At 41.8% G+C, this 25335-nt stretch overlaps 1 protein-coding gene across 1 annotated transcript; it reads right to left on the bottom strand.

Annotated features, from left to right (window-relative positions):
• Positions 1 to 4633: 4633 nt before the first annotated feature.
• Positions 4634 to 23767, bottom strand: LOC109260823 (zinc finger protein 556). Its single transcript, XM_019439278.2, has 4 exons — positions 23333 to 23767; positions 7816 to 7942; positions 6709 to 6892; positions 4634 to 6263 (listed from the first exon to the last, which is right to left on the bottom strand). The coding sequence occupies exons 1-4, from the start codon at positions 23765 to 23767 to the stop codon at positions 5342 to 5344; spliced, it is 1668 nt and encodes a 555-aa protein (XP_019294823.2). The 3' UTR covers positions 4634 to 5341.
• Positions 23768 to 25335: the final 1568 nt, after the last annotated feature.

Raw genomic sequence — 25335 nt, 5'->3', positions numbered from 1 at the left:
GCCGCCGGGCCTGCGGCCTTTCCTGTCCACGGTCGCAGTCCAGCGCACCCACTGCATCCTGCCAGGGGAGAGCCAACGTCTCTCGAGCTCAGACATCCCGTTTCCGGGCGACGGGCAACGACTCCTGGGAAGGAGGAGACACCCAGAAGTTTGTAGATGGGCATGGGGGCGGGCCCCTCAGCACCCCAGCCCCGCTCAGATATAGACCGCGCGTTCTCCGGCTTCCAGAACACCTGCGGTCTCAGCTCCGCCACGGGAGGGACTCTCGGCGGCAGGAGCCTGCGCCTGCGCCTGCGGCTGCGCAGGCCAGCCAATTCAGAACTCCCAGGTGACCCCGCGGGCACCCATGTGACTGCATCCGCGTTGCATGTTGGGAGCACTGGAGGGGGGTGCGGGGGGGCACATGATAATGTCTGAGGAGGCTCTTACTCTAAGCCTTTCCCCAAGTGACCACGGGTGTGCAGCGGAAAGGGTTCCACAGATTCCACCTGGAGCCGTCAGGAGTTCGGAACGGAGGAAACCCGGGGTGTTGACAGCGCTTGCGCGGCGGGGAGGAAACCCCCCCCACCCCGGGGTGTTGGCAGCGCATGCGCGGCGCTGCTTCGCACGTTTGGCCCGGCAGAGGCGAGAGACTGCGGAAGCGCGAGCGTGCATGGCCGTGAGTATCGCGTCCTCCCTGGTGTGTCGCCCACGTGGTAGGTGTTGAGGCTGTGACCCATTCGAAGGAGAGTTTGGCCGGCAGTAGGTTGTGAGTTCATGTGGGAACCGGGGCTCTGGAGGAAGAATGTGGGTCACCGGCTTACAGTGCTTCCTCTGGATTCTCAGTGCACCCACATGGAATTTCTGCGGAGGAATGACTAGTGCAGCGCCCTCCAGTGTGCGTCAATAGCGAAGTTTGCAGCAGTGAACGGCACAGTTGGGTTTGTCCCAGAGATGTCAGGTAGTCTGAACGGAGTTGCAGGTGGCCTCAGGACAGGACCCTATGCATATGCCCAAGGAGTAGGAAACACCACCAGGCCGACTACCCCCCTCCCCGGAGGATTCCCTTGAGAACGCGGTGGAATTCCTTTTAACTTTCAAGCCACAGCATTCCCAGAGTTCTGGCCCAGGAAACCTGATGTAAACCTAGAGACCTATTGCTGGCTTTCCCTCTCTTCCCTCAGGTAAGGTGATGGAGGTGAGGACAGGTGTGACCCTGGAGTGTTTTTGAACTTCAGTTGAGGTTCCAAAAAAGGCCTGATGGGTCGCAAGTCTTTAGGAGGTGGAAAGCACTGTCCTTACACATCTAAAAATCAAGGTGTGAGTGAGTTTAACTTTCCCTTTGGTTCATAAGATAGTTTCGTATCTTTGTTTTCTAATAATTTATTTGAAAGACTAGAATTAGCCATTGTAAGTGTAGTTCTATGGGTTTTCATAAATTCACACTTTGTACCACCGTAGTTAAAATACAAAACACTCCATCTCTCACCTCCGAGAAAACAACGTCCTAGTGCTCATTTGTTGACAAACTTCCCCCCATTCTTTTTTTTTTAATTTAAAAAAAAAATTTTTTTAACGTTTATTTATTTTTGAGACAGAGAGAGACAGAGCATTAACGGGGGAGGGTCAGAGAGAGGAAGACACAGAATCTGAAACAGGCTCCAGGCTCTGAGCTGTCAGCACAGAGCCCGACGCGGGGCTCGAACTCACGGACTGAGAGATCATGACCTGAGCCGAAGTCGGACGCTTAACCGACTGAGCCACCCAGGCGCCCCTTCCCCCCATTCTTAACCCTCTCATCTGTTCTAGTTCCCTGTACCTTTACTTTCCCCAGAATGGCATATAGATGTAGGCTTTTGAATACTGTGTTTAAAATTTAATGTTACATTTTGAAATTTTAGTAATTGTACTTGTCCTCCAGAGTTCTGAGATTTCAAATTTTCAACAGTACCCAGTACACCTCGTGGCACACATTAGGCCTTCAAAATAGAGAGATTCCATTATCCTTTTCAGGTGCGTAAGCTTAAGCAGGACCCTGCTTCCATTGCTTAACTTGTGTCACTTGTACAATTGGAAGGATGCTGGGAGAAGTGATTGAATGTGGTAATAAGGATTATGAAATGACACTAATCTCTGCTGTGCTATGAAAACAAGCGTTAGCATGGAGAAATGGACAAAGGCTGGATTTCATTTGCCTTTTAATTAAGCACAGTACTGTTATATTTTTCTTTCCTAATATGTGTTGGAAGTCTAAGCATGTGGAAACAATACCCATAAAAAGCAAAGTGGGCATTTGGGACTTTTATGGATTATTAAAACAAAAGCTTACACATTCTCCTCCTGTAAGTGGTCATTAAAATTTTCCTTATTTGAGGATGTCTAATAAATTGGGATATCGCTCATATGATACCCCCGGTCTGCAGCTCACTTCACTGATTCCTGGATAGCTTTCCCTTTTACCACCCCTACCTCTTCTCCTTGCTTCTATTAGGAAATCAGAGTGGACTTGCATAGCTATTGCTCTGCTCACAGAAGACTTGAGGGGTTAGAAGTATGAGGATAATGTGAAGCTTCCTTACACTATGAGGAGCTCTGATTTTCTTCAGAACAAATCTCACTCCACATGCCGGAGTCCCAAAATGATAGTAACAAACATATGAGGCAATTTCTTTTTTTTTTTAATATGAAATTTATTGTCAAATTGGTTTCCATATAACACCCAGTGCTCATCCCAACAGGTGTCCTCCTCAATACCCATCACCCACCCTCCCCTCACTCCCACCCCCCATCAACCCTCAGATCGTTCTAAAAGTTATATGAGGCAATTTCAAATTCTTTCATGAGGATGTTAAATACAAACACCCATACAGCATGCTTCAAATCAATATGAACTGTCTGGTCCCAAATACCAGTGCCCAGTCTCATCAACATATATGACACACCCTGAAATTTTTAACCATTGTGAAAATGAGGGTGAACTATATCTGTAATTTTATGGGAAGTGGTTAGTGTTAACTCCACGAGTGGAGGATTGTTTCTGTATCATCACCCACTTTTTACCAACACTTCTGAGCAGTTCCAGAAAGTATCTAAGGCATACTAAGTATACATGAATCAATGGTGCCTTCATTCACTGAGGCCTCTCTTCTTCAATCTGTGTGCCTATTATCTCGTCATGGTTTATATTTTACTTCACTTTGCTTTTATATTATCCAATAAAGTTTAAGATATTTTCTCATGAGAATCTTTTTATATCATTTGCTAGACTTATTACTTAATTGGTAAAACCATTACTTAAGTTTTTACTATTGTGAATAAGAAGTTATATTGATAACACTGTAACAACATACAAAGTAAGATTTGTTAGGATGAAAACTGCCTACATTTGTATGCACCTGGTAATATTGACTCAAAATTTACAATTCTTAAATTCACAAAGTTACAAAGTTTCGACAACTCATAGATGCAATGTTTTAATATCTTTCAAGTAAATTAAAGACATTGACATTTATTAGTATACACTTTAAAACAATTAACAGAATATTTCTCAAACATTTTATACATTTATATAGTGCACAACTCATATGGAAACAGTTAATTGAATATTTCTCATAAACACTGAATTTGTTCAACCAAAAAAAAAATTCACATTGTGTCTAATCACACATAATCGATCTTAATAATGGAACATATCCTGAGGGATTGGATTTAGTGCTGAGTAACAGAAAACCCACACCGTCTACCCAATATGTCAGTAATGCTAATTTATTTTATAGAAATACTGGGTCAGGACAGCTGCTCAATGATGCTGTAGGGAAACACAGTCCCATATGTTCTTATGGATGCATCACTGCAGACACACAGAAGCATGAGAAGTATTAAGAGAATGAGATGTTCACTATACAAATCAGACTTTATATGAATATGTTAAGATCTAGGGAAAAGGGGTCAGAGCATTAGATGAGATCAACGGCCATGACATCCTAATCAGTGGCCTGGTGGACAGTCTTGGGCTTTCAGGAAAATGCAAGCTGTGGACATCTGACCGTGGATGTGCATCCATGCTGGAAAAGCTGGTAGGGTGTCTGTAAAAGCCTACACCTCTGACAAAGTAGAAGTCACGCAGCTCGTATTTGTTTTGAAGGTGCTTTTGATTGGCAAGGCCGGCAATCAGGAAAATAATCTGGAGATGGTGCCCACAGAGTCCCTACACATCTGTCTATCTCCCTATAGAGTGGTGGCTCAATAAACTGAAAAGCGCTTCTTTCAAATCTCATGCAAGCTCATTACAGAATTCTATCATGGAACCATATAGAGAAAGCATCCTGGGAAGTGGTAGTTCCTAGCCCTTCCTATGTTGCGAGGACACATTCCAAGAGAACCATATCCGCCTCTAGATTTCACTGTCTTCTTCATTCAAATGTATTGCCCACTTCCTAACCAGAAGCGAGGACAAAGAGCATACAGCAACAGATGGAAATAACAATTCATACGAAACTATACTCTTGCAAGATCTCTGCATACCTACAAATTTCTAGCCAATTACATATTCACAAATTTGCAAGCCAGCAAAATGGAATAATGGAATAACGATCCTCTGGCCAAAAAAAAAAAAAAAAAAGGTGTTGAGAACATATACCTTATGATGTAAGTAAAGAAGTGTCAACTTTAAGTGTGAAGTTGTAAATTCTCTCAGGAAGATAGTAAAATGGAATATACGTATGTAATGGGAAAGTGATACCCAGCTTGGAACATAGTTGGCCAGTAAGAAAATCCAAACGAATACCAATGTCACATTAGTCTAAAGGCCCCATACTTACAGAACAATTTAAAAACTATATAAAATTAAACCTAATGCATATTTAAAACACATCAACCACCCGTGGGTGAATCACACTCCAAATGGATGCAGAAATATTAACTGAATTCATGAAGGGGGAGAAAACCTACAATATATCAAAATTCATGTACTGTGTAGATGTACTCAGAATACTTGAGAATTTTCATCTCAATGTTTAGTTGAAAGAGACATGGAAATTCACTTGCCAGAGGTCCACATTAAGGATGAGATACTGAGCACTACTGTGTAACTTTTATAATATTTCTCTTCTGGTGTGGATTTTCCAAACTGTTTTACATGAATTAATATGCATTAGGTTTTCTTATATTTAGAAACTTTCTTTTGACTGTGAGTTCTCACATGACTACGAAACGCTTTGAGACAACTGAAAGATTTCCCACATTTTTCACACGTCTGAGGTTTCTCTCTAGTCTTTATCCTTATGGTTTTAGAAGGATTGGGACCAACTGAAGGCTTTCCCACATTTTTCACACTTAAAGGGTTTTTCTCTAGTCTGCATTCTTACATTTTTGGAAGGATGACTGAAAGCTTTCCCACACTGCTTGCATTTATGGGTTTCTCACCAGTGTGCTTTCTGTCATGTTTGTGTAAGGATGAAGACCAACCAAATGCTTTCCCACATTTTTCACACTCATAGCGTTTCTCTTCAGTCTGCGTTCTTACATTTTTGGAAGGATGAGGGCCAGCTGAAGGCCTTCCCACGTTGCTTATGTTTACACGTTTCTCTCCAGTGTGCATTCGGACATGTTTGTGTAGGGATGAGGGCCAACCAAACGCTTTCCCACATTTTTCACATTTATAGGGTTTCTCTCCATTGTGAATTCTCACATGTCTCTGAAAGGATGTGAGCCAACAGTAGGCTTTCCCACACTGCTTACATTCATAGGGTTTCTCTCCAGTGTGCATTATCATATGTACTCGAAAGGATTTGGGACAGCTAAAGCCTTTCCCACACTGCTTACATTCATAGGGCTTCCCACCATTGTGCATCATCACATGTACGCGGAAGGATTTGGGGCAACTGAAGGCTTTCCCACATTCCTTACATTCATAGGGTTTCTCTCCAGTGTGACTCCTTATATGTCCAGTGAGGGAGTGGGAACGAATAAATGTTTTCCCACAAAGTTTACAGGCATAGGGTTTCTCTCCACTGTGAGTTTTCACATGATTCCTTAGGTAGGAAGAACAACTGAACGCTTTCCCACATTCCTCACACTGATATAGTTTGCGTCCAGTATGACTTCTTTTGTGCCTCTTAAGGGATGAACGATGCCTGAAGACTTTTCCACACTGAATGCACTCATACAGTTTTACTCCAGTAGGCGTTTTCTTGTACAGCTTAAGACTTGGAATATGGTTGATGGTTTCTCCACATGTATTACCTTTGCTACTGTCACAGAGTCTCTCCACCATATGATTTCTGCTAAAAAAAAAAAAAAAAAAAAAAAAAAAAAAAAAAAAACGGAGGGGGCACATTATTAATGGTTTGTGTATTAATTATTTATTAATATTTGTTAATGAGCTCGAGGATTACATTTCTACCATTTTTCTGTCTAAATACAGGTTTTCTGTCCTGTCGGAATTAGTTCAAGGTGGAATAAACTAAATGCTCTGAGAATGGGCTGAGGCACAGCCCATTACTACAACAGCATTTCTCATATGTAGGGTTCCCTGGTCATTCTTTTCCACCAAATTATCTTTCAAACGCTTAATGTCTGAGTCACACGAAGGAAAAAAAGGGAGGGAATGATTTGTGAATAAACAAATCTGGAGCTAGGTTTATGGGTCTCTTGTTTTTGTTTTTTTAATTTCATGAAATAGTAAGATTCTCTACTGCGATATTGCATTTTCTCCTAAATGCAGCTCACCTCAAATGTCTCCCCTGGTTGTTGTGCTTATCTTCAATGCACTGGTCTTCCCAATTTTCTCCAAAAAGGGAGGTCCAGGAATCATTTTTTGTGAACCTTGCTATTTTCTGCTCATTGGATAATTTTTCTCCAGAAATAACCTGCTGAGAAGTGGACCCATTGGTTCTAAGTTGATTCTCATCATCTAAAACAAAACAGTGAATAAATCTTATGAAAAAGGCAACTGTGAGAAAAGAAATACATTCAGGAGTTCAGTGTTTCAAAACTTAATTTTTTTTTTAACGTTTATTTATTTTTGAGACAGAGAGAGACAGAGCACGAATGGGGGAGAGTCAGAGAGAGGGAGACACAGAATCTGAAACAGGCTCCAGGCTCCGAGCTGTCAGCACAGAGCCCGATGCGGGGCTCGAACTCACGGACCGCGAGATCGTGACCTGAGCCGAAGTCGGCCGCTTAACCAACTGAGCCACCCAGGCGCCCCTCAAAACTTAATTATTAAGAGACACAAAAGGGGTTCCTGGGTGGCTCAGTTGGCCAATTATCTGATTCTTTATTTCAGCTCAGATCATGCTCTCACACTTCATGGGTTCAACCCCCACACTGGGCTCCACATTGTCAGTGACAGAGAACACTGTTAGTGTGGAGCCTGCTTGGGATATTCATTCTCTCTCTCTCTCTCTCTATCCCTCTCTCACTGCCCCTCCCTGCTCATGCATGCTCTCTCTCTCTTAAAATAAATAAATAAAATTAAAACAAAGAGGCACAAGAAGTCAAAACAGTAGGCAATTTAATATGCACAGAAAAAAACACAAGGTTTCAAACAACAAGCTTCTCCATGCCCACAAAGTGACCCATGGGTATATACACATACTGAGGACAGTGAAGAATGCTGTCTTTTAAACCAGAAAGGAAGAAAAACACAGGTTAATATATAGATTTTTACTGTCACTGAGAAACCGTTAGATTCTAGGTCTGTGACGGCTGTGATCACGCCTGTCTTATTTTCCAATGCATCTTCCTTCCGCATTCCAGATTTTGAAATGGGCTTAATGAATGAGAAATAGTTGTTATCGAAATAACTAAGTGAAGGATTGATGTCACCCTTACCTACTGTGACCAGGTTCCTGAAGGTTTCTAGCATCACATCTTTGTAGAGCTTTTTCTGAGCAGGTTTCAGCAGGGCCCACTCCTCTTGGGTGAAGTCCACAACCACATCCTCAAAGACCACTGAGTCCTAAAACAAACCACAGATGTGTAGGAGAATGGGTAATACAGGAGAAGTGGACTCAAATTCACAGGACGTTCCAACAAGATTCTATGGTCTCCCCACATCTAATCTACATCCACACTCACTTTCTGTATCATGGTCTTAACACACCACTAATACATTGAACTTGTCCCTCTCTCCATTTTTACTGTGACCCTTCCTGTGTGATCCCTGCCTTTTCACAGAGTCTAGAATAGTCCAAAACACATTGGAAAAGTTAGAGAAATGCTATACAAATGAAACAAATATTTCCATTTTATGACCACCAATTCCTTGTGACAAAAACTATTTCATCTGTCTCCTTATTGCCCACCGCATTGGTCACCACTGCGTAGACCCCAAGTTCAAATTGAAACGGGATTCTAATAAACAAAAACGCACTGAAGTTTTTCCTTCATTTCCCCTCACCAACGAGAGGCCCAAGGTGGAAACCCAACTTGCAACGTGGGCCAGCCGATCCTGTGTCTGGATGTACTCTAGGCAATTCAAAGTAGATATGTCCAACTAGGAGCATGAAGACATTTTTCCTGGAGAAATGCTAATATTAACTTATATGTGTATTATTTATGTATATCATTTATCACAGAATCAGTTGCTACTCTTTCTTCCTTTGTGTGCCCTTGAGACAGAAGAGGTTTTGAGAAAGAGGAGGAAAGAGGAAGACAAGAGAACTCAGAAGGAGGGAAGAAGGCATGAGAACTTAGACCTTTCCATAATACCCACATTCATAAATCTTGGTGCCGGTATGCATTAATTTTGAGTACACACACACGCACGTGCACACTGAGGTTCTAAGATACCAAAATAGCTCTTTCCACCCAAGATTGCTGGTGCCTTGATCTTGGACTTCCCAGCCTCCATACCTGAGAGAAATACATTTCTGTCATTTCTAAGCCACTCTTTGGTGTTTTGTTATAGCAGCCTGAATGGGACGAAGACACATAGCCAGAGACTGGAGCAAAGTGAGATGGGAAGTAAGTCAAGAATGGTGGGGAGTGCTGGGAGGTTGGGCCCATCATCTTGTGGGGAACTAGTCAGATTCGATTCTGTGAGAAACGTGGAGCTACTTCAGGCTTTTGCACAGAGGGGTGGTCTCCTCTCTAGCTTTAATGATCCATCACTTGTGTTGAGACTAGACTATGGGGAATGGATGTAGAGACCAGAACACCTGTTAAGAAAATAAAGCCATAACCGGGTGAGAGGAAGGTGGGTCGGCCGGGGTGATTACAGTGGAATGTACAGGGGAAATATTGGGAAGGGCTACAGATTCCTGATGGACTGAAGTTGGGGCAAGACAGAATGAGAGGAGTTGATGACGCTGATTATGTCTCGCAATAAAAACTGAAATAATGGGGGCGGCTGGGTGGCTCAGTCAGTTAAGCGTCTCCCTTCAGCTCAGGTCATGATCTCATGGTTCCTAAGTTCAAGCCCACATTGGGCTCACTTTTTCCACATGGAGCCTGCTTCAGATCTTCTGTCCCCCTCTCCCTGCCCCTCCCCCACTTGTGCTCTCTCAAGAATACAAATAAAACATATAAAAAAATCTCAAAAAAAAAAAAACAAAACAAAACCCTGGAAAGATGGAGTTTCCATGAACTGAGATGTAGAAGGCCATTATGTAGACTAAGGTCTTGGGGAGAGGATGAGAAGTTCCTAACAGGCAATACCAACATGGGAATAACAATAAGACATCCGAGTGGACACATGCATTAATAATGTCTTCAGGAGCACCGGTCAGAATGGCAAAAATTTGAAAACACCCAAGTAGCCACTAGTAACAGAGTTAATAAATAATGGTGGTGTATCCTTGCAAGTGAATACAAGAGAGCAATTAAAGGTTAATTAACTATTATTACCACACAGAAGACTGTAAAATAACTTTAAACAAAAGGAATCTTACCTAAAATCTTACCTAAAATCTACACTGCGATTCCATTTACATGCAACGTGGGACATGCAAAATTAGAGTATCTTTATTTAATGCTGCATACACAGGTGCTAAAAAAACGGACACTGCCTTCACACCATTCAAGATATTGGTTACATCTAGAGAGTGGGGAGGGTCACTGGGAATCGTTTCCAGTGGGGTGTCTGATGTCAAGCACTGTTTTAGCTCTAGGGCTGGATTTTACTTCACAGGTGTTTATTTTTTATTATTGCTATAGACTGTCCAATATGTCTTATGTACGTTTCTGCATGTATGTTATACTTTGCAATGAAACATGGTAATCAATTAACACAACTTACCTGACATCATCTTAAGAATTATAGAAAATGATTTTATACTGTTCAACAGAAACACATGAAAAAAAAAAACTCATACTGCAGAGGAACCAATGGTAAGACGCATAGCCCAATAAAGAGCATAGTGGGGGGGTGGGGGGTGGGAAGATTATTCAAAAAGGAATATATAGGGGCCCCTGGGTGGCTCAGTCGGTTAAGCATCTGAGTCTTGATCTCAGCTTAGGTCATGACCTCACAGTTTGTGAGTTTGAGCCCTGCGTTGGGCTCTCTGCACTGGCAGTGGGGAGCCTGCTTGGGATTCTCTCTCTCCCGCGCTCTGCCCCTCTCCTGCTTGCATGCGTGTGCATGCACATGCTCTCTCTCAAAATAAATAAACTTTTAAAGAAGGAATATATAAATGGTGTGAAGTTTTTCTACCAAAAAAAATGTGCAAAACTGAGTCCCCCTTGCCTCACTCCTGGTCAACATTACATGAAAAAGCCAATCCAGTGCCACAAGAAAATAAACAAATGTGCAGAATTACAAAAGAATAAAAAAGATCACTGTTATCCTTAGCACTAAGAAGCCTATGCACAGGACCCTGACAGAACAAGAACCACAAAATAAGATTTTTAGCACGATTCTAGAATAGATACACAGGACGAAAATAAAACTCATCACCTTTCCATTTCATAACAACATTAAGTTGGAAAATTCATGTCAAAAAGTGAACACGAAAGCCATCATTTCAAGCCTCTGGAAACAATCCTTACTAAGGACGTACAGCTGAAGAAACAGGTATTCAAGAAACTATGCGAATTCAGTACCAGAAATTAACAGTTTGGTATTTGAACCAAGACCACTCCCTCTCTCCCTAAACTTCCTTTTCTGACTGCAGCCAAGAACACAGGACCCCTGTCCACACAGCTCCCAGACAGAAAAGGAGGCCGTCAGCATTTCTCATCCTGCCCCAGTTAGCTGCTGCTGCTGAGTTTAAGCTCCAAGCAAGTGCAGTCGACAGGAGGACCTCTCTACTTCTGCCAGCCCCCGCTTGTAGAATGGGGGCTCTACAGTGGGTACAGGGGATGCTGAGAATACTGGGGACCTGATTGTTCTTGTTTTGCCTAAGGCGGAGGTTCCGTACCCAGGAGAGGCAAGCTGGGAAGGCATCAAGCAAATGCTCTTCCTCCACTTAATGCTCAGCTTTTTTTTTTTTTTTAACACGTATTTATTTTTGAGAGACAGAGCATGAGCGGGGGAGGGTCAGAGAGAGGAGGAGACACAGAATCCGAAGCAGGCTCCAGGCTCTGAGCCATCAGCACAGAGCCCGACGCGGGGCTCGAACAAAGGGACTGCGAGAGCCTGACCTGAGCTGAAGTCGGACGCTCAACCGACTGAGCCACCCAGGCACCCCAATGTTCAGCTCTTAAAGTGGACTTGTCACTCAGGTGGAGGTGTGCCATTGTCCCCACTTCAACGCAGCCCTCTGGCTCAGAGATTCTTGACGAGGAGGAAACGCAGGCTGTAAAACAGATAGCTCCTAGTCCTTCCCCCCAAAGAACTGACTTCATTTACAACAGAGCATGAAGATTCCCAAGCCTAAGGTTGCTCTCAAAAACAGTGGAAGTTGTAGTGAAAGGCAACAGGGAAGAGATTCAAGATACAGGCAAAACTGTGGTCCCCTTGTTTTCAGGGGACAAATAGGGAAAGAGGAAGCTGGGAGGAGCCCCTCAGGGGTCCGAACGATCAACAAACACTAACCTGCGCAGCCATTCCTTCAAAGGAGTCCAAATTTGACTGGATTAGTCGATAGAGCATGTACGCACCATGGCATGTTCAAAACAATAAAAGAGTCAGCCTACAACTAGTGGAGATTAACAGCTAACAGCGGTTGGTCGAGAAAGAAACGAAGAAAACCCTGCCAACACTACTGCCATCCCAGGGTGACTGAGGAGAAACATCAGAGGCCTACCTCTGAAGGGGTTGGGAGGAGAGTGAAATAGACTTGACTAAAATAATCCAGCCAGTCACCAAGCAAACACAAATAAACAACAGTCAGGAAGCCCAGAAGACAGGGGCCAGTACCCAAAGTTGCTACAATATATTATCTATAGTGTCCAGTTTCCAACAAAAAATTACAAGGCATGCAAAGAAAAAGGACACTGTGACCCTTACAGCAGAAAAATAAGCAGGGGTCGGGGGGCACCTGGGTGGCTCAGTTGGTTAAGCGCCCGACTCCAGCTCAGGTCACGATCTCACGGTTCGCAAGTTCAAGCCCCGCATCAGGCTCTGTGCTAACAGCTCAGAGCCTGGTGCCTGCTTTGGACTCTGTGTCTCCCTCTTTCTCTGCCCCTTCCCTGCTAGTGCTCTGTCTCTCTCAAAAATAAATGAAAATATTTTTTAAAAATTGTTTTAAAAAAGAAAAAATAAGCAGGAAACAGAAATAGCAAACAGATGTTGGTTTACAGAAGGGTTCAAAGTAACTATTATAAATATGTTCAAAGAACTAAAGGAAACAATGATTAAAGATGTAAAGGAATATATGATAACAATGATGCACCAAATAATGTCAAAAAGAGATCGAAATTATTCTAAATGAACCAAATGAAAATTCTGGGGTTGAAAAGCACAATAACTTTCGTATCCCTTGCCTCTGGAGACATGTCCAGTAAGAAATTGCTATGGCTGAGGTCAAACAGGTTGCTGCCTATGTTTTCCTTTATGATTTTGATGGTTTTGTCTCAAATTTAAGTTTTTCATCCATTTTGAATTTATTTTTGTGTATAGTGTAAAGAAAGTGGTCCAGTTTCATTCTTCTGCATGTGGCTGTCCAGTTTTCCCAACACCATTTGTTGAAGTGACTGTCTTTTTTCCATTGGATATTCTTTCCTATTTTGTTGAAGATTAACTGGTCTTCATACAGTTGTGGGTCCATTTCTGGGTTTCCTATTCTCTTCCATTGATCTATGTATCTGTTCTTGTGCCAGCATCATACTGTTTTGATGACTACAGCTTTGTAACATAGCTTGAAGTCTGGAATTGTGATGCCTGCAATTTTGCTTTTCTTTTTCAGGATTGCTTTGGCTGTTTGGGGTCTTTTGTGCTGAGCGTGGAGCCTGCTCAATATTCTCTCTTTTGCCCTCTGCCCCTCCCCGCTGCTCATGCTGTCTCTAAAAATAAAAAATAATAATTAAAAAGGAAATGCAGGGGTGCCTGGGTGGCTCAGTCGGTTAAGTGGCCGACTTCGGCTCAGGTCATGATCTCGCGGTCCGTGAGTTCGAGCCCCGCGTCGGGCTCTGTGCTGACAGCTCGGAGCCTGGAGCCTGTTTCAGATTCTGTGTCTCCCTCTCTCTAACCCTCCCCCGTTCATGCTCTGTCTCTCTGTCTCAAAAATAAATAAAAGTTAAAAAAAATTTTAAAAAAAGGAAATGCAACAGATTTCTATCGATTTCATATCGTGCAACTTTGCTCAATTCACGTATCAGTTCTAGCAATTTTTTGGTGGAGTCTTTTAGGTTTTCTACAGAGTATCATGTCATCTGCAAACAGTTAAAGTTTGACTTCTTCCTTGCTGATTTGGGTGCCTTTTATTTCTTTCGGTTGTCTGATTGTACTTTCAGTACTATGTTAAATCAACAAAACTAAAAGGCAGCCTACAGAACAGAAGATATTTGCAAACGATAAAGGGTTAGTATCAGATAAAGATCTCATAAAGGGTTAGTATCCAAAATCTATAAAGAACTTATCAAATTCAACACCCCAAAAATAAATAATCCAGTTAAGAAATGGGCACAAGACACGAACAGACATTTTTCCAAAGAAGACATACAGATGGCTAACAGACATATAGAAAGATGCTCAACATCACTCATCACCAGGGAAATACAAATCAAAACCATGAAAAGATACCACCTCACATCTGTCAGAATGGCTAAAATTAACAACTCAGAAAACAACAGATGTTGGCAAGGACGTGGAGAAAGGGGAACCTTCTCACACTGTCGGTGGGAATGCAAACTGGTGCAGGCACTCTGGTAATAGTATGGACGTTCCTCAAAAAGTTAAAAATAGAACTAACTGGGATGCCTGGGTGGCTCAGCCGATTGAGTGTCCAACTTGGGCTCAGGTCATGATCTCACAGTTCATGAGTTTGAGCCCCACAACAGGCTTGCTGCTCTCAGCGCATAACCCACTTCGGATCTTCTGCCCTCCTCTCTCTCTGTTCCTCCCCACTCACACTCTCTGTCTCTCAAAAATCAATAAAATATTAAAAACAATTTTTAATAGAACTACCCTATGACCCAGCAATTGCACCACTAGATTTTTACCCAGAGGATACAAAAGTACTGATTCAAAGGGGCACATGTAACCCAAAGTTTATAGTAGCATTATCGACAACAGCCAAACTATGGAAACAGCCCACATGTCAATCAACTGATGAACAGATAAAGAAGATGTGGTATAGCTTCAGCAATCAGACAACAAAAGGAAATCAAAGGCATCCAAACTGGCAAAGATGAAGTCAAGCTTTCGCTTTTTGCAGATGACATGATATTATACATGGAAAATCCAATAGACTCCACCAAAAGTCTGCTAGAACTGATACATGAATTCAGCAAAGTTGCAGGATACAAAATCAATGTACAGAAATCAGTTGCATTCTTATACACTAACAATGAAGCAACAGAAAGACAAATAAAGAAACTGATCCCATTCACAATTGCACCAAGAAGCATAAAATACCTAGGAATAAATCTAACCAAAGATGTAAAAGATCTGTATGCTGAAAACTATAGAAAGCTTATGAAGGTAATTGAAGAAGATATAAAGAAATGGAAAGACATTCCCTGCTCATGGATTGGAAGAATAAATATTGTCAAAATGTCAATACTACCCAAAACTATCTACACATTCAATGCAATCCCAATCAAAATTACACCAGCATTCTTCTCAAAACTAGAACAAGCAATCCTAAAATTCATATGGAACCACAAAAGGCCCCGAATAGCCAAAGTAATTTTGAAGAAGACCAAAGTAGGAGGCATCACAATCCCAGACTTTAGGCTCTACTACAAAGTTGTCATCATCAAGACAGCATGGTATTGGCACAAAAACAGACACATAGACCAACGGAATAGAATAGAAACCCCAGAACTAGACCCACAAACGTATGGCCAACTAATCTTTGACAAAGCAGGAAAGAACATCCAATGGAAAAAAGACAGTCTCTTTAACAAATGGTGCTGGGAGAACTGGACAGCAACATGCAAAAGGTTGAAACTAGACCACTTTCTCACACCATTCACAAAAATAAATTCAAAATGGATAAAGGACCTGAATGTGAGACAGGAAACCATCAAAACCCTAGAGGAGAAAGCAGGAAAAGACCTCTCTGACCTCAGCCGTAGCAATCTCTTACTCGACACATCCCCAAAGGCAAGGGAATTAAAAGCAAAAATGAATTACTGGGACCTTATGAAGATAAAAAGCTTCTGCACAGCAAAGGAAACAACCAACAAAACTAAAAGGCAACCAACGGAATGGGAAAAGATATTTGCAAATGACATATCGGACAAAGGGCTAGTATCCAAAATCTATAAAGAGCTCACCAAACTCCACACCCGAAAAACAAATAACCCAGTGAAGAAATGGGCAGAAAACATGAATAGACACTTCTCTAAAGAAGACATCCGGATGGCCAACAGGCACATGAAAAGATGTTCAACGTCGCTCCTCATGAGGGAAATACAAATCAAAACCACACTCAGATATCACCTCACGCCAGTCAGAGTGGCCAAAATGAACAAATCAGGAGACTATAGATGCTGGAGAGGATGTGGAGAAACGGGAACCCTCTTGCACTGTTGGTGGGAATGCAAATTGGTGCAGCCACTCTGGAAAGCAGTGTGGAGGTTCCTCAGAAAATTAAAAATAGACCTACCCTATGACCCAGCAATAGCACTGCTAGGAATTTAACCAAGGGATACAGGAGTGCTGATGCATAGGGGCACTTGTACCCCAATGTTTATAGCAGCACTCTCAACAATAGCCAAATTATGGAAAGAGCCTAAATGTCCATCAACTGATGAATGGATAAAGAAATTGTGGTTTATATATACAATGGAGTACTACGTGGCAATGAGAAAGAATGAAATATGGCCTTTTGTAGCAACGTGGATGGAACTGGAGAGTGTTATGCTAAGTGAAATAAGCCATACAGAGAAAGACAGATACCATATGGTTTCACTCTTATGTGGATCCTGAGAGACTTAACAGAAACCCATGGGGGAGGGGAAGGAAAAAAAAAAAAAGGAGGTTAGAGTGGGAGAGAGCCAAAGCATAAGAGACTGTTAAAAACCGAGAACAAACTGAGGGTTGATGGGGGTGGGAGGGAGGGGAGGGTGGGTGATGGGTATTGAGGAGGGCACCTTTTGGGATGAGCACTGGGTGTTGTATGGAAACCAATTTGACAATAAACTTCATATATTGAAAAAAAAAGAAGATGTGGTATATATGTACAATGGAATATTACTCAGACATCAAAAAGAATGAAATCTTGCCATTTGCAATGACCTGGATGGAGCTAGAGTGTATTATGCTAAGCAAAATAAGTCAGAGAGAGACAAATACTATATGATTTCACTCATATGTGGAAAACAAAACAGATGAACACAGGGGAAGAAAGGGGAAAAAAAGAGAGAGGGAAGCAAACCATAAGAGACTCTTAACTACAGAGAAGAAACTGAGGGTTGGTGGATGGAAGTGCACGGTGGTGGTCTAAATGGGTGATGGGCATTAAGGAGGGTAGTTGTGATGAGCACTGGGTGTTATATGTAAGGGACGAATCACTAAAGTCTGCAGTTATATGTTACTATATATGTTAACTACACAGGATTTAAATTACAACTTGAAAAGAGAAAGAAAGAAAGAAAGAAAGAAAGAAAGAAAGAAAGAAAGAAAGAAAGAAAGGGCACAATAATTGAAAAAGTCATCGGAGACACTCAACCATAGATTTGAACTTGTAAGAGAAAGAACTACAAAGTATGTTATTCCATTCACATGAAACGTCCAGAATTAAGAAATTCTCAAGAAGCAAAAAGTACCTTAGTGGTTATTTATGGCTGGGAGTAGGAAGGAAGGTGATAGATAAATGGTCTGAGGTTTCTTTTGAGATGATGAAAATGAACTAAAGTTGACTCTGGTGAGAACTATGAATAAACAGACCACTGAATTGTACACTTTAAGTTGGTGAATTTTTGGGTACGTATAGTATGTAAATTACATCTCGGTAAAGGTCATTTTAAGCCAGCGCATAATAAAGAATTCTAATGAAGGGTATAAAAAGATTCTAATGGACAAAAACCTTCAACTCTATTGGATAATATCAAAGTAAAATGCATGGAAAAGCGGCACATGTTCTTTGAAAGAACTCAATGCCATGAGGATGTCAGCTCCCCCAAAAGAAACCCGTAGTAGTCTTTATAAAGTTCCATTAAATCCTCAGACCTGATTTTCCAGAACTTCACAAAAACAACGTCTCGAAAGTTTAAAGTTCTCCAGAGAACAAATGTCAAAAAAAAAGGGGGGGGGAAAGTTTCTTAAGAACACGATAGGGGCTTTCCAAATACATGAAGGAATTTGAAACCACGGTAATATGGCCAATATGTTATTAGTAGGGGATAAACCAATAGATTCATGGAAAGGGAAAGAATCCTGAAGAGACCCTATGCGTATGGAAATTCGATTAATGACAGAACAGGCATCGCAAAGCAGTGGCAGAAATGCTGTATACTTTAATATACAGGTCAGGGAGAAATTAGCATCCAACTAGGAAAAATGCTTGGTATTGCCATCTAGTCCATGGGCAATAATCAATTTACTCTAGATTTAAATGCAAAAGACATAACTAGAACTCTTTCAGAAGTTAAAGGGAAAGGTTTTTATGATGTAAGAATAGGGGATTTTTTCTTAAATAAAATTTTTAAGTATAAAAGATTATTATAATTAAAATTATAACCATAAAATGTTTACATATAAAACTTTCCTTAAATAATAAAAAAAGAGTAAGCTATAAAGGAAGAAATTGATGATTACAACCCTACTAAAGTTAAGAAACTGAAAAGGTAAACCACAATTCGAGATAAATATACTTGCAACACATACAAATATAAAAATGTGTGTGTAAAGCAAAACTGAATGGTCAAACAAATGAATGAGAAATCACAAAATGGTTAAAACATGTATCATAAAAGATGTAAGACTACATATGAGAAAAGAGTCAACCTCGTTGTCAGTGAGCAAATAGAATAAAATCTTGTTTCATACCAAGAAGGGCAAAAATTACTAAATTAGATCATGTCGGGTATTGATGGTCACATGGAACAAATAAGCAGTTATGTACAGATGTTTGGAGAATCAACTGGTACATTCCATTGGAATTTCCTAATAAATCTGAACTTGGCCATGATCCACAGTCTAGAGATTTTCCTCCAGTATGTCATAAATGTACCATGCATTTGCACTCGTACAGTGAAACAAGACTCGTGGGAGTGGCATTTTTCACAAAAGCAAAAAAAAAAAAAAAAAAAAAAAAAAAAACAAACTTCAAAAACCCAAATCCCATAAGCACTGGAATGGAAGGAAGAATGATGGCAGTTTCAGACAGCAGCATGTATGAAACAAACTGAGGCAAAGAACCCTGGGGAAGCCTTTTCAGCGTAATTCCGTTAATATTTATTTATTCAAAGTCCCGAAGGGATAAAAGTAAGCAGAACACTGCTTAGTAAAAAAACATAAAAGGTAAAGGCATGAAGATTAACCAAAGAAACAAGTAGTTACCGATGGGACAAGACGGTCATTTAGGGAGGGTCATGTCAGGAGTCTCTACCCAAGACCGATTTATGAATCTAGATGGTGAGTCTATGGATGTTTACACCATGATTAGTTTTAAAACGTCCAATAAAACTTTGTATGTGTGCCAAATACGATAAATTTCACCATAAAACTTAAAGCATCAATTAAGGTTGGAAAATTATATGCTTTTTGTGTGTTTGCTTACCATGTAACATGAAAAAGTTTGATTAATGAACTCTAGTAGAAAAATATTACATGCAGATCGATTGCCTAATTAGAACTGGTTGCATAAACTTGAAAATCAAAGACATCTATCATTGCTACGAAAAGGTCTGCAGAATTAGCAATAGAACAAATAAGAAAAGTGTGCTGCACGTGTACATCATGTCACCTTTCCTATAACAAAAGAAAAACTCTTGCACTTTTAATCGTTTTTATAGAAAGAAACACTGACAAAAATGCACAAGAAATCATTAAAACTAGTTGTCTGAAGGTGGCTGGGGCAGGACCGGCACGGACCACAATATGCTGGCAGGGGATTGTCTTAAGTTAGATTTTCAATGTTTTACAGATTTTTTAACCTTTGCATCCATTATTTACTTTACAGAAAGAGAAATCTATATCAATTATATTTTGCTTTTTAATGGTTTTTATTTTTATTTGGGAACCACTTTTCCATATAAGAAGTTATGTTAAGATTTAATCCTGTGAAAATTAATAGAGCAAAGTCTCACTAAAATGGAGTGGAGAGAAAAACAATAATAATAAATGAAAAAATAAAAACCCAAAAGAAAAACAAAACAAAATAAAAGATAAAATGGAGTCAGGAGACCAGAAGGGGTAACCACACCACTCCACATCAATTACAGGAAAGAACTGTCAATTACAGGCCCGAGAGATGTCCATTGCGTCTCCTATAAGAAATTGACTACCCCTAGGGGGCCAGGGTGGCTCAGTAGGGAAGCCTCCGACTTCAGCTCAGGTCATGCCCTCATGGTTGGTGAGTTCCAACCCCTTGTTGGGCTCTGTGCTGACCTCTCAGAGCCTGGACCCTGCTTCGGATTCTGTGTCTCCCTCTCTCTCTGCCCCTCCCCTGCTCACACTCTTTCTCTGTCTCAAAAATAAATAAACATTAAAAAAGAAAGAAAGAAAGAAAGAAAGAAAGAAAGAAAGAAAGAAAGAAAGAAAGAAAGAAAGAAAGAAAGAAATTGACTACCCCTAGGGCACCTGGCTGGCCCAGGCAGTCCAGCATCAGACTCTTGATCTTGGGATTGTGAGTTTGAGCCTCACGTTGAGCAAAGAGCCTACTTACAAAAATCTTAAAAATGAAGTAAAAAATAAGAATGGAGGATCCTTTACAGAAAATGAAAAGAAATTGACTACCCCTATAATTCATCAAGAAAAAACTGCCATCAACAACTCAGAGAAACTATCATCACCCTGAACTCTTGCCTTTGCCCAATGGACTTTTGTCCAAAACAATCCCTCCCAACTTCCTCCTTGTCCATAAAATAATGTTGTTCTTTTGTTTGTTGGGTGTGCCTAGGGTTTTGCTGTCCTCGCAGGTCCCAAATTGCAATTTTCTATATTCCAAATAAATCCATTTTTGCTGATAAAATAACTGACTTATTTTTAAGGTTAAGAATCCCCTGAAAGTTAAAGTTTATGAAAATGAAATATCTCAAACATCTTTACAACTAAAATGACAGGTGACACCATCATTATTTGCACTTCCACTCCATCTCAGTTGAGGAACTATTTTCAAAAATGAGTAGAATACTTCGCACATCAGGGGTTTGGATCCAACCTATTCAATGCACTAGGATTTTCAAGGATTTGCACATCCAAAGGTAATTTTCCTCGTATCAATTAAAATAAGAATTGTCTTGGGAATAGTACATTTTAAACTTCATAACTCTATAGAGACAATCACTGATATAAAAAATTATGGAAAAAGTGAAAAATTAACCTGAGAGTTTAAATACACCCATCTCCTATCTGGAAGTCCTCTTGTCAAAAAAAAAGGAAGAAAAATTCTGTATGCTTTCAGAATTCTCTTCTATTGTATCTCTCAATCCATTTCTACTCACCCAAGAAAATAAAAATCTTACAACACTCAAATAGGGAAATAAAAAGGCCAAAGTTTTAGGGAGACTGGAGTTATATGGCAGCAACATTCAGTACAGAAATCAGAAGGGATGAAAATCAAACATTTCCATTGGCTCAGATAGAGCCACTGACTTATCCACCATTCCCAAAGAACACCCACCAGGTTCAGAAGGTGAAACACACCCACAGGCTTGGGGTCCAGAACCTCACTGCAGAAATACCAGCCTTCTGCTGGATCAGTCCCCAGCGATGGAGATAGGGTGACCTGAGCAGACACAGGGATGAACTCTGGAGCTCCACACACCCTCCACTCCCCTCCCTGCAGTGCGGAAACGCTCCCTCTCCAGGCTTCAGTTCTCACTAACCAGGAAACTCTTGGCTGGAGCCAGTTTAAAGTTCTAACCCAAATGAACCCCTAAATTCATAACTCTTTCTCCCCCAACCACGCACATTTTTCAGTGCCCTGCAGCATTTCTAGGTACACACATTCCTCTTGTGGAAGGTGAGCACAGAAGAGAAGCTCCAGAAAAAAACCATTTCATTCTCTCTCTCTCTCTCTCTCTCTCTCTCTCTCTCTCTCTCTCTCTCTCTCTCTCTCTCTCTGATATCTCATGATTGGCCTTACTTAGCTTGGAGTCACTGGGCAGGGCTCCTATCCCCACTCGAGGTAGTGACTCTTGTTGGACCCTATTGATTTAAATGACACAAACTCAGTGTTTGAGGAATCCGGCAACATCACTCAAACCCAGTGTTTATGTATAAAGGAGAGGGAAGACTCAAGAAGAAAACCCACAATGGGTCTAATGACTTTTTAAATGACTCAAGAAGAAAACCCACAAGTATCTGTTCCTTTCGGAGAAAATAAAGATGTCACTTTATTATTTCCATGGGAATAAAGTGCTTTATAAACAATCACATTTCAACAAGTGATGTAAATTTCACGAAATAGGATTTAGCATTAATCTCTGAAATCCAATAATACCAGACAGAATAAAATTATCCACAGTCATAAATTCCCCACCCAGTAAACAAAAAATAGCTGACATTTTGGTGAGCCTTTGTAACTCACCAATTAATAGGCCAAGCTTTTGTGTGTGTGTAAATGCATTCATTTTTATGCATTCATAATGCGAGAGAAGCCTTCTCTATTTCTCTTAGATTCTTTTCCCCAGTAGCATCCTCGAGGCTAAGCCCTGGAACTCCATTTGTCGTCACCAAAAAGAAAACAACAGATGTGAGAAACTTAACCACACATGCTCAAGGAGAGGAAAAAAAAAAAAAAAAAGGCACAAAAGAATTTTTAACAAATGGTATGTAAGACTAGATCTTTTTATTATGATTTCTGAACTTGAACCTTCCCGTTTCTTTGGAATTATTTTTATCTAATCTTTCTATTAATTAAATGTATTTTACATTTACTGACAAATCTCAGGCTCGAATAACCAAATAAATCTTTGCAAGGTGACGGACTCAGGGCGGGGCAGTGCAGAACGGGAACACTGAGATGACTCAAGGGTCAAGCACGGCCATCCTACCACGTGGGACATCCACCCCCCAACACCTGTTCTCTGAAATGCTCGCTGAACAGCCTCCCAAAGGGCACTGGCTCCTGTCCCACTGCGGGTCTGCCGTGCATTTTGCTTTGCAGGTTGCAGCACCAACTCACTGGGTTTCCTTTGTCCTTCGGGTTTTTCATCCTTCACCGTGAGAATCCAGGGGGCAGGAACCATTCCTCTCTTCCCTTCCATACCAGCATCTGGTCAACTGACAACTAACGTCCCTCCAGGAAATGAGAACTGGGGTCGGGGTCACCTAGGGATCCAGGACATACCAGAGGATCTCTCCGAGCCCAGGACCCCAAGCAGGTCTCCCCACACTCCTCACTCGTCCCCTAAGGCTCTCTTGGAGGAGGAGCTAACTCCGGGCTGAGATTCCCCGACCCCCGGGTGGATAGCAAGCTGTGCTCATCTGGTCACCCCGGGCAGTCCTGAGAACCCCAGACCCGCGCGGGGATGGGACAGGACGCTGGGACCCAACCCCGCGGCCAAGGACAGAAACTCGGGTCAGAACCTGGAGAGGGGTTGGGGAGAGGAACGCGGGCCGCGGCCACCTCCAGACGGTACCGGCTGTTGAACCAGCCCCTCCCGGTCCCGGCCGACCCCGCGCACTCACCATCTCGCGGCCTCGCTGCAGGCTCTCCTGGCGTCCTCCCCGTGGCTCCACGGCCCAGGCAGGTGAGCGCGACGCCGACCCCGACACCTGCAGCCGCACGGGGCAGGTGCACACTAGCGCCTCTGGCGGTCTGGGAGCCCAGCCCACACGGCTGGGAGCCCGCCCGCGGTTCTGATTGGACGGTGCTCCGAGACCGCGGACCCTGATTGGACAGGGCTTGCAGACCCCGCCCCAGCCCTCCCAATCAGATAATCCACCACCCTCGCCCCAGGGCCCCTGACGGGACGGTTCCGCACGACCGCAACACGAGTGGCTGGCCCCTTCCGGCTGGTCACAGTAGGGACACTTGGGCACACGTAGAACCAGCTCTAGTTCCCCCAAGGACTTCGGCGTCTTCCCGCAGGTCTGTGGCACCTCCTGTTTCCAGACTCCCATCTCCCCCACCGAGCAATACCTCTCTGTCCAGAGAAGGAGGGGTGCCCAATCCCGGCTGGGCTGGGACAAGACAGGACAGGAGGCCCTCGTGTCCTCCAGGGGTCAGAGGTTGGCTTGGGACTGCAAGGTCACCCTTGGGTCTGTGCTCTTTAAGAACACAGACATTTGGGGGCACCTGCGTGGCTCAGTCGGTTGAGCGTCTGACTTGGCCTCAGGTTATGATCTCACCGCTTTTGAGTTCGAGCCCCACATCAGGCTCTGTGCTGACAGCCCAGACCCTGGAGCCTGCTTCGGATTCTGTGTCTCTCTCTTAAAAAACAACAACAACAACAACAACAACAACAACAAACCATAAAGAAAAAAAAATTTTTTTTAACACACATACATTTGATCGTGACTTCACCACGTGCAGTGCAGGGTCTGGATACGTTTTGATATTTGGCCCTTGACACCGTTGTGGCCTCACCCATGCTTCCCCACCCCCCTCATCTGCTGCTTTAGATCAGGAAACTGCAGCCTGCAAGTGCCAGGTGCTAGCGAGGAATTTGAACCCCACAGCCTGAAACTGGGCTCAAGATCTTTTCTCAGAAGGACCACAAGTTACCGGACATGTTCATTAAAATCCTCAGCTTCACATTCTACACTAGAAGGAAATTATTTGCAGATCCATGTTTTTAGTACATCCCTAGAGAACTTTGAAATGTGAACGGTTATGATATCCCTCAGGCCATTTAACGGATAGAAGAAAATAGCAAAAGCTTATGTAAATTTGGAATGGACCCAGAAGTTTAATATGCTGAACAGATTGAGTCCAAATTCCTAGTGCATTTAATATGCTTCCCTTTTCTGAAAATACCTCCCAGTTTAAGAGCTAGTGGAAGGACACTCTATGGCATATCTTATGTACAAAGTTGAAGAAATTCATATTTTATGGTTTGCAAAAAGTATTGCCCACTTTCATAAAAATTAGAGCTCAGAGAAGTAGCATGTAGAAAAGAGGCTTCTCATTAAAAATATATTTCTTATTTGATTATAAAGTATTAAAAATAAGATATGGTTAATATACTCGTTTATTGTTTATAAATGAACACCAAGTTTTAAATAATCAGCACGAGGTTTAGAAATCTGCCTTAAAACTCTCTCCAGAATTCGTGTCCATTTGCCCCCTCCAAATTCCAATTTTATTAGTTTTTGTACATATGACCAGTGTTTCTTTATGTAAAGAGAAGCAATTTCAGCTACGTTTTTTCTCCTCTTAGATATATTAAGGTAACATGGTTACACACTGGTATATGCTTCGACTTTATTCAATTAGAAATAAATTCCTGCAGCTCGTTTCCTATCAAGGTGCATACAACGGTATAAGTTCGTGTAACCAGTTCTCTCTAGACACTGGGCTCATACTTAATCTGTTGCTACTCAAATGAATATAAGGACAAGTTAAATGGGCTCAGTTAAAAGACTTGTGAATACCTTCCAAACAGACTGAAACCAAAACTAGGTAGGTGGTCAGATAATACAGTAAAACAAATATCTTTAAATTGTACTTTTTTCACATGTAAACAATT

This window comes from Panthera pardus, unplaced genomic scaffold (assembly GCF_024362965.1).
Source record: "Panthera pardus isolate Hobbes unplaced genomic scaffold, ASM2436296v1 HiC_scaffold_8, whole genome shotgun sequence".
In the NCBI taxonomy this organism is placed as follows: domain Eukaryota; kingdom Metazoa; phylum Chordata; class Mammalia; order Carnivora; family Felidae; genus Panthera; species Panthera pardus.
Note: the sequence above shows the minus strand (reverse complement) of the source record. Positions and strands in the feature narration are given on the sequence as shown.

Coding starts and splice junctions, on each gene's coding strand:
- LOC109260823 (XM_019439278.2), bottom strand. CDS start 23,767: ATGGGAGTCTGGAAACAGGAGGTGCCACAGACCTGCGGGAAGACGCCG. Junction 7,943..23,332: donor TGCAGCGAGGCCGCGAGATG/GTGAGTGCGCGG, acceptor GGTTTGTTTTAG/GACTCAGTGGTCTTTGAGGA. Junction 6,264..6,708: donor AACCAGGGGAGACATTTGAG/GTGAGCTGCATT, acceptor TTTTTTTTTTAG/CAGAAATCATATGGTGGAGA.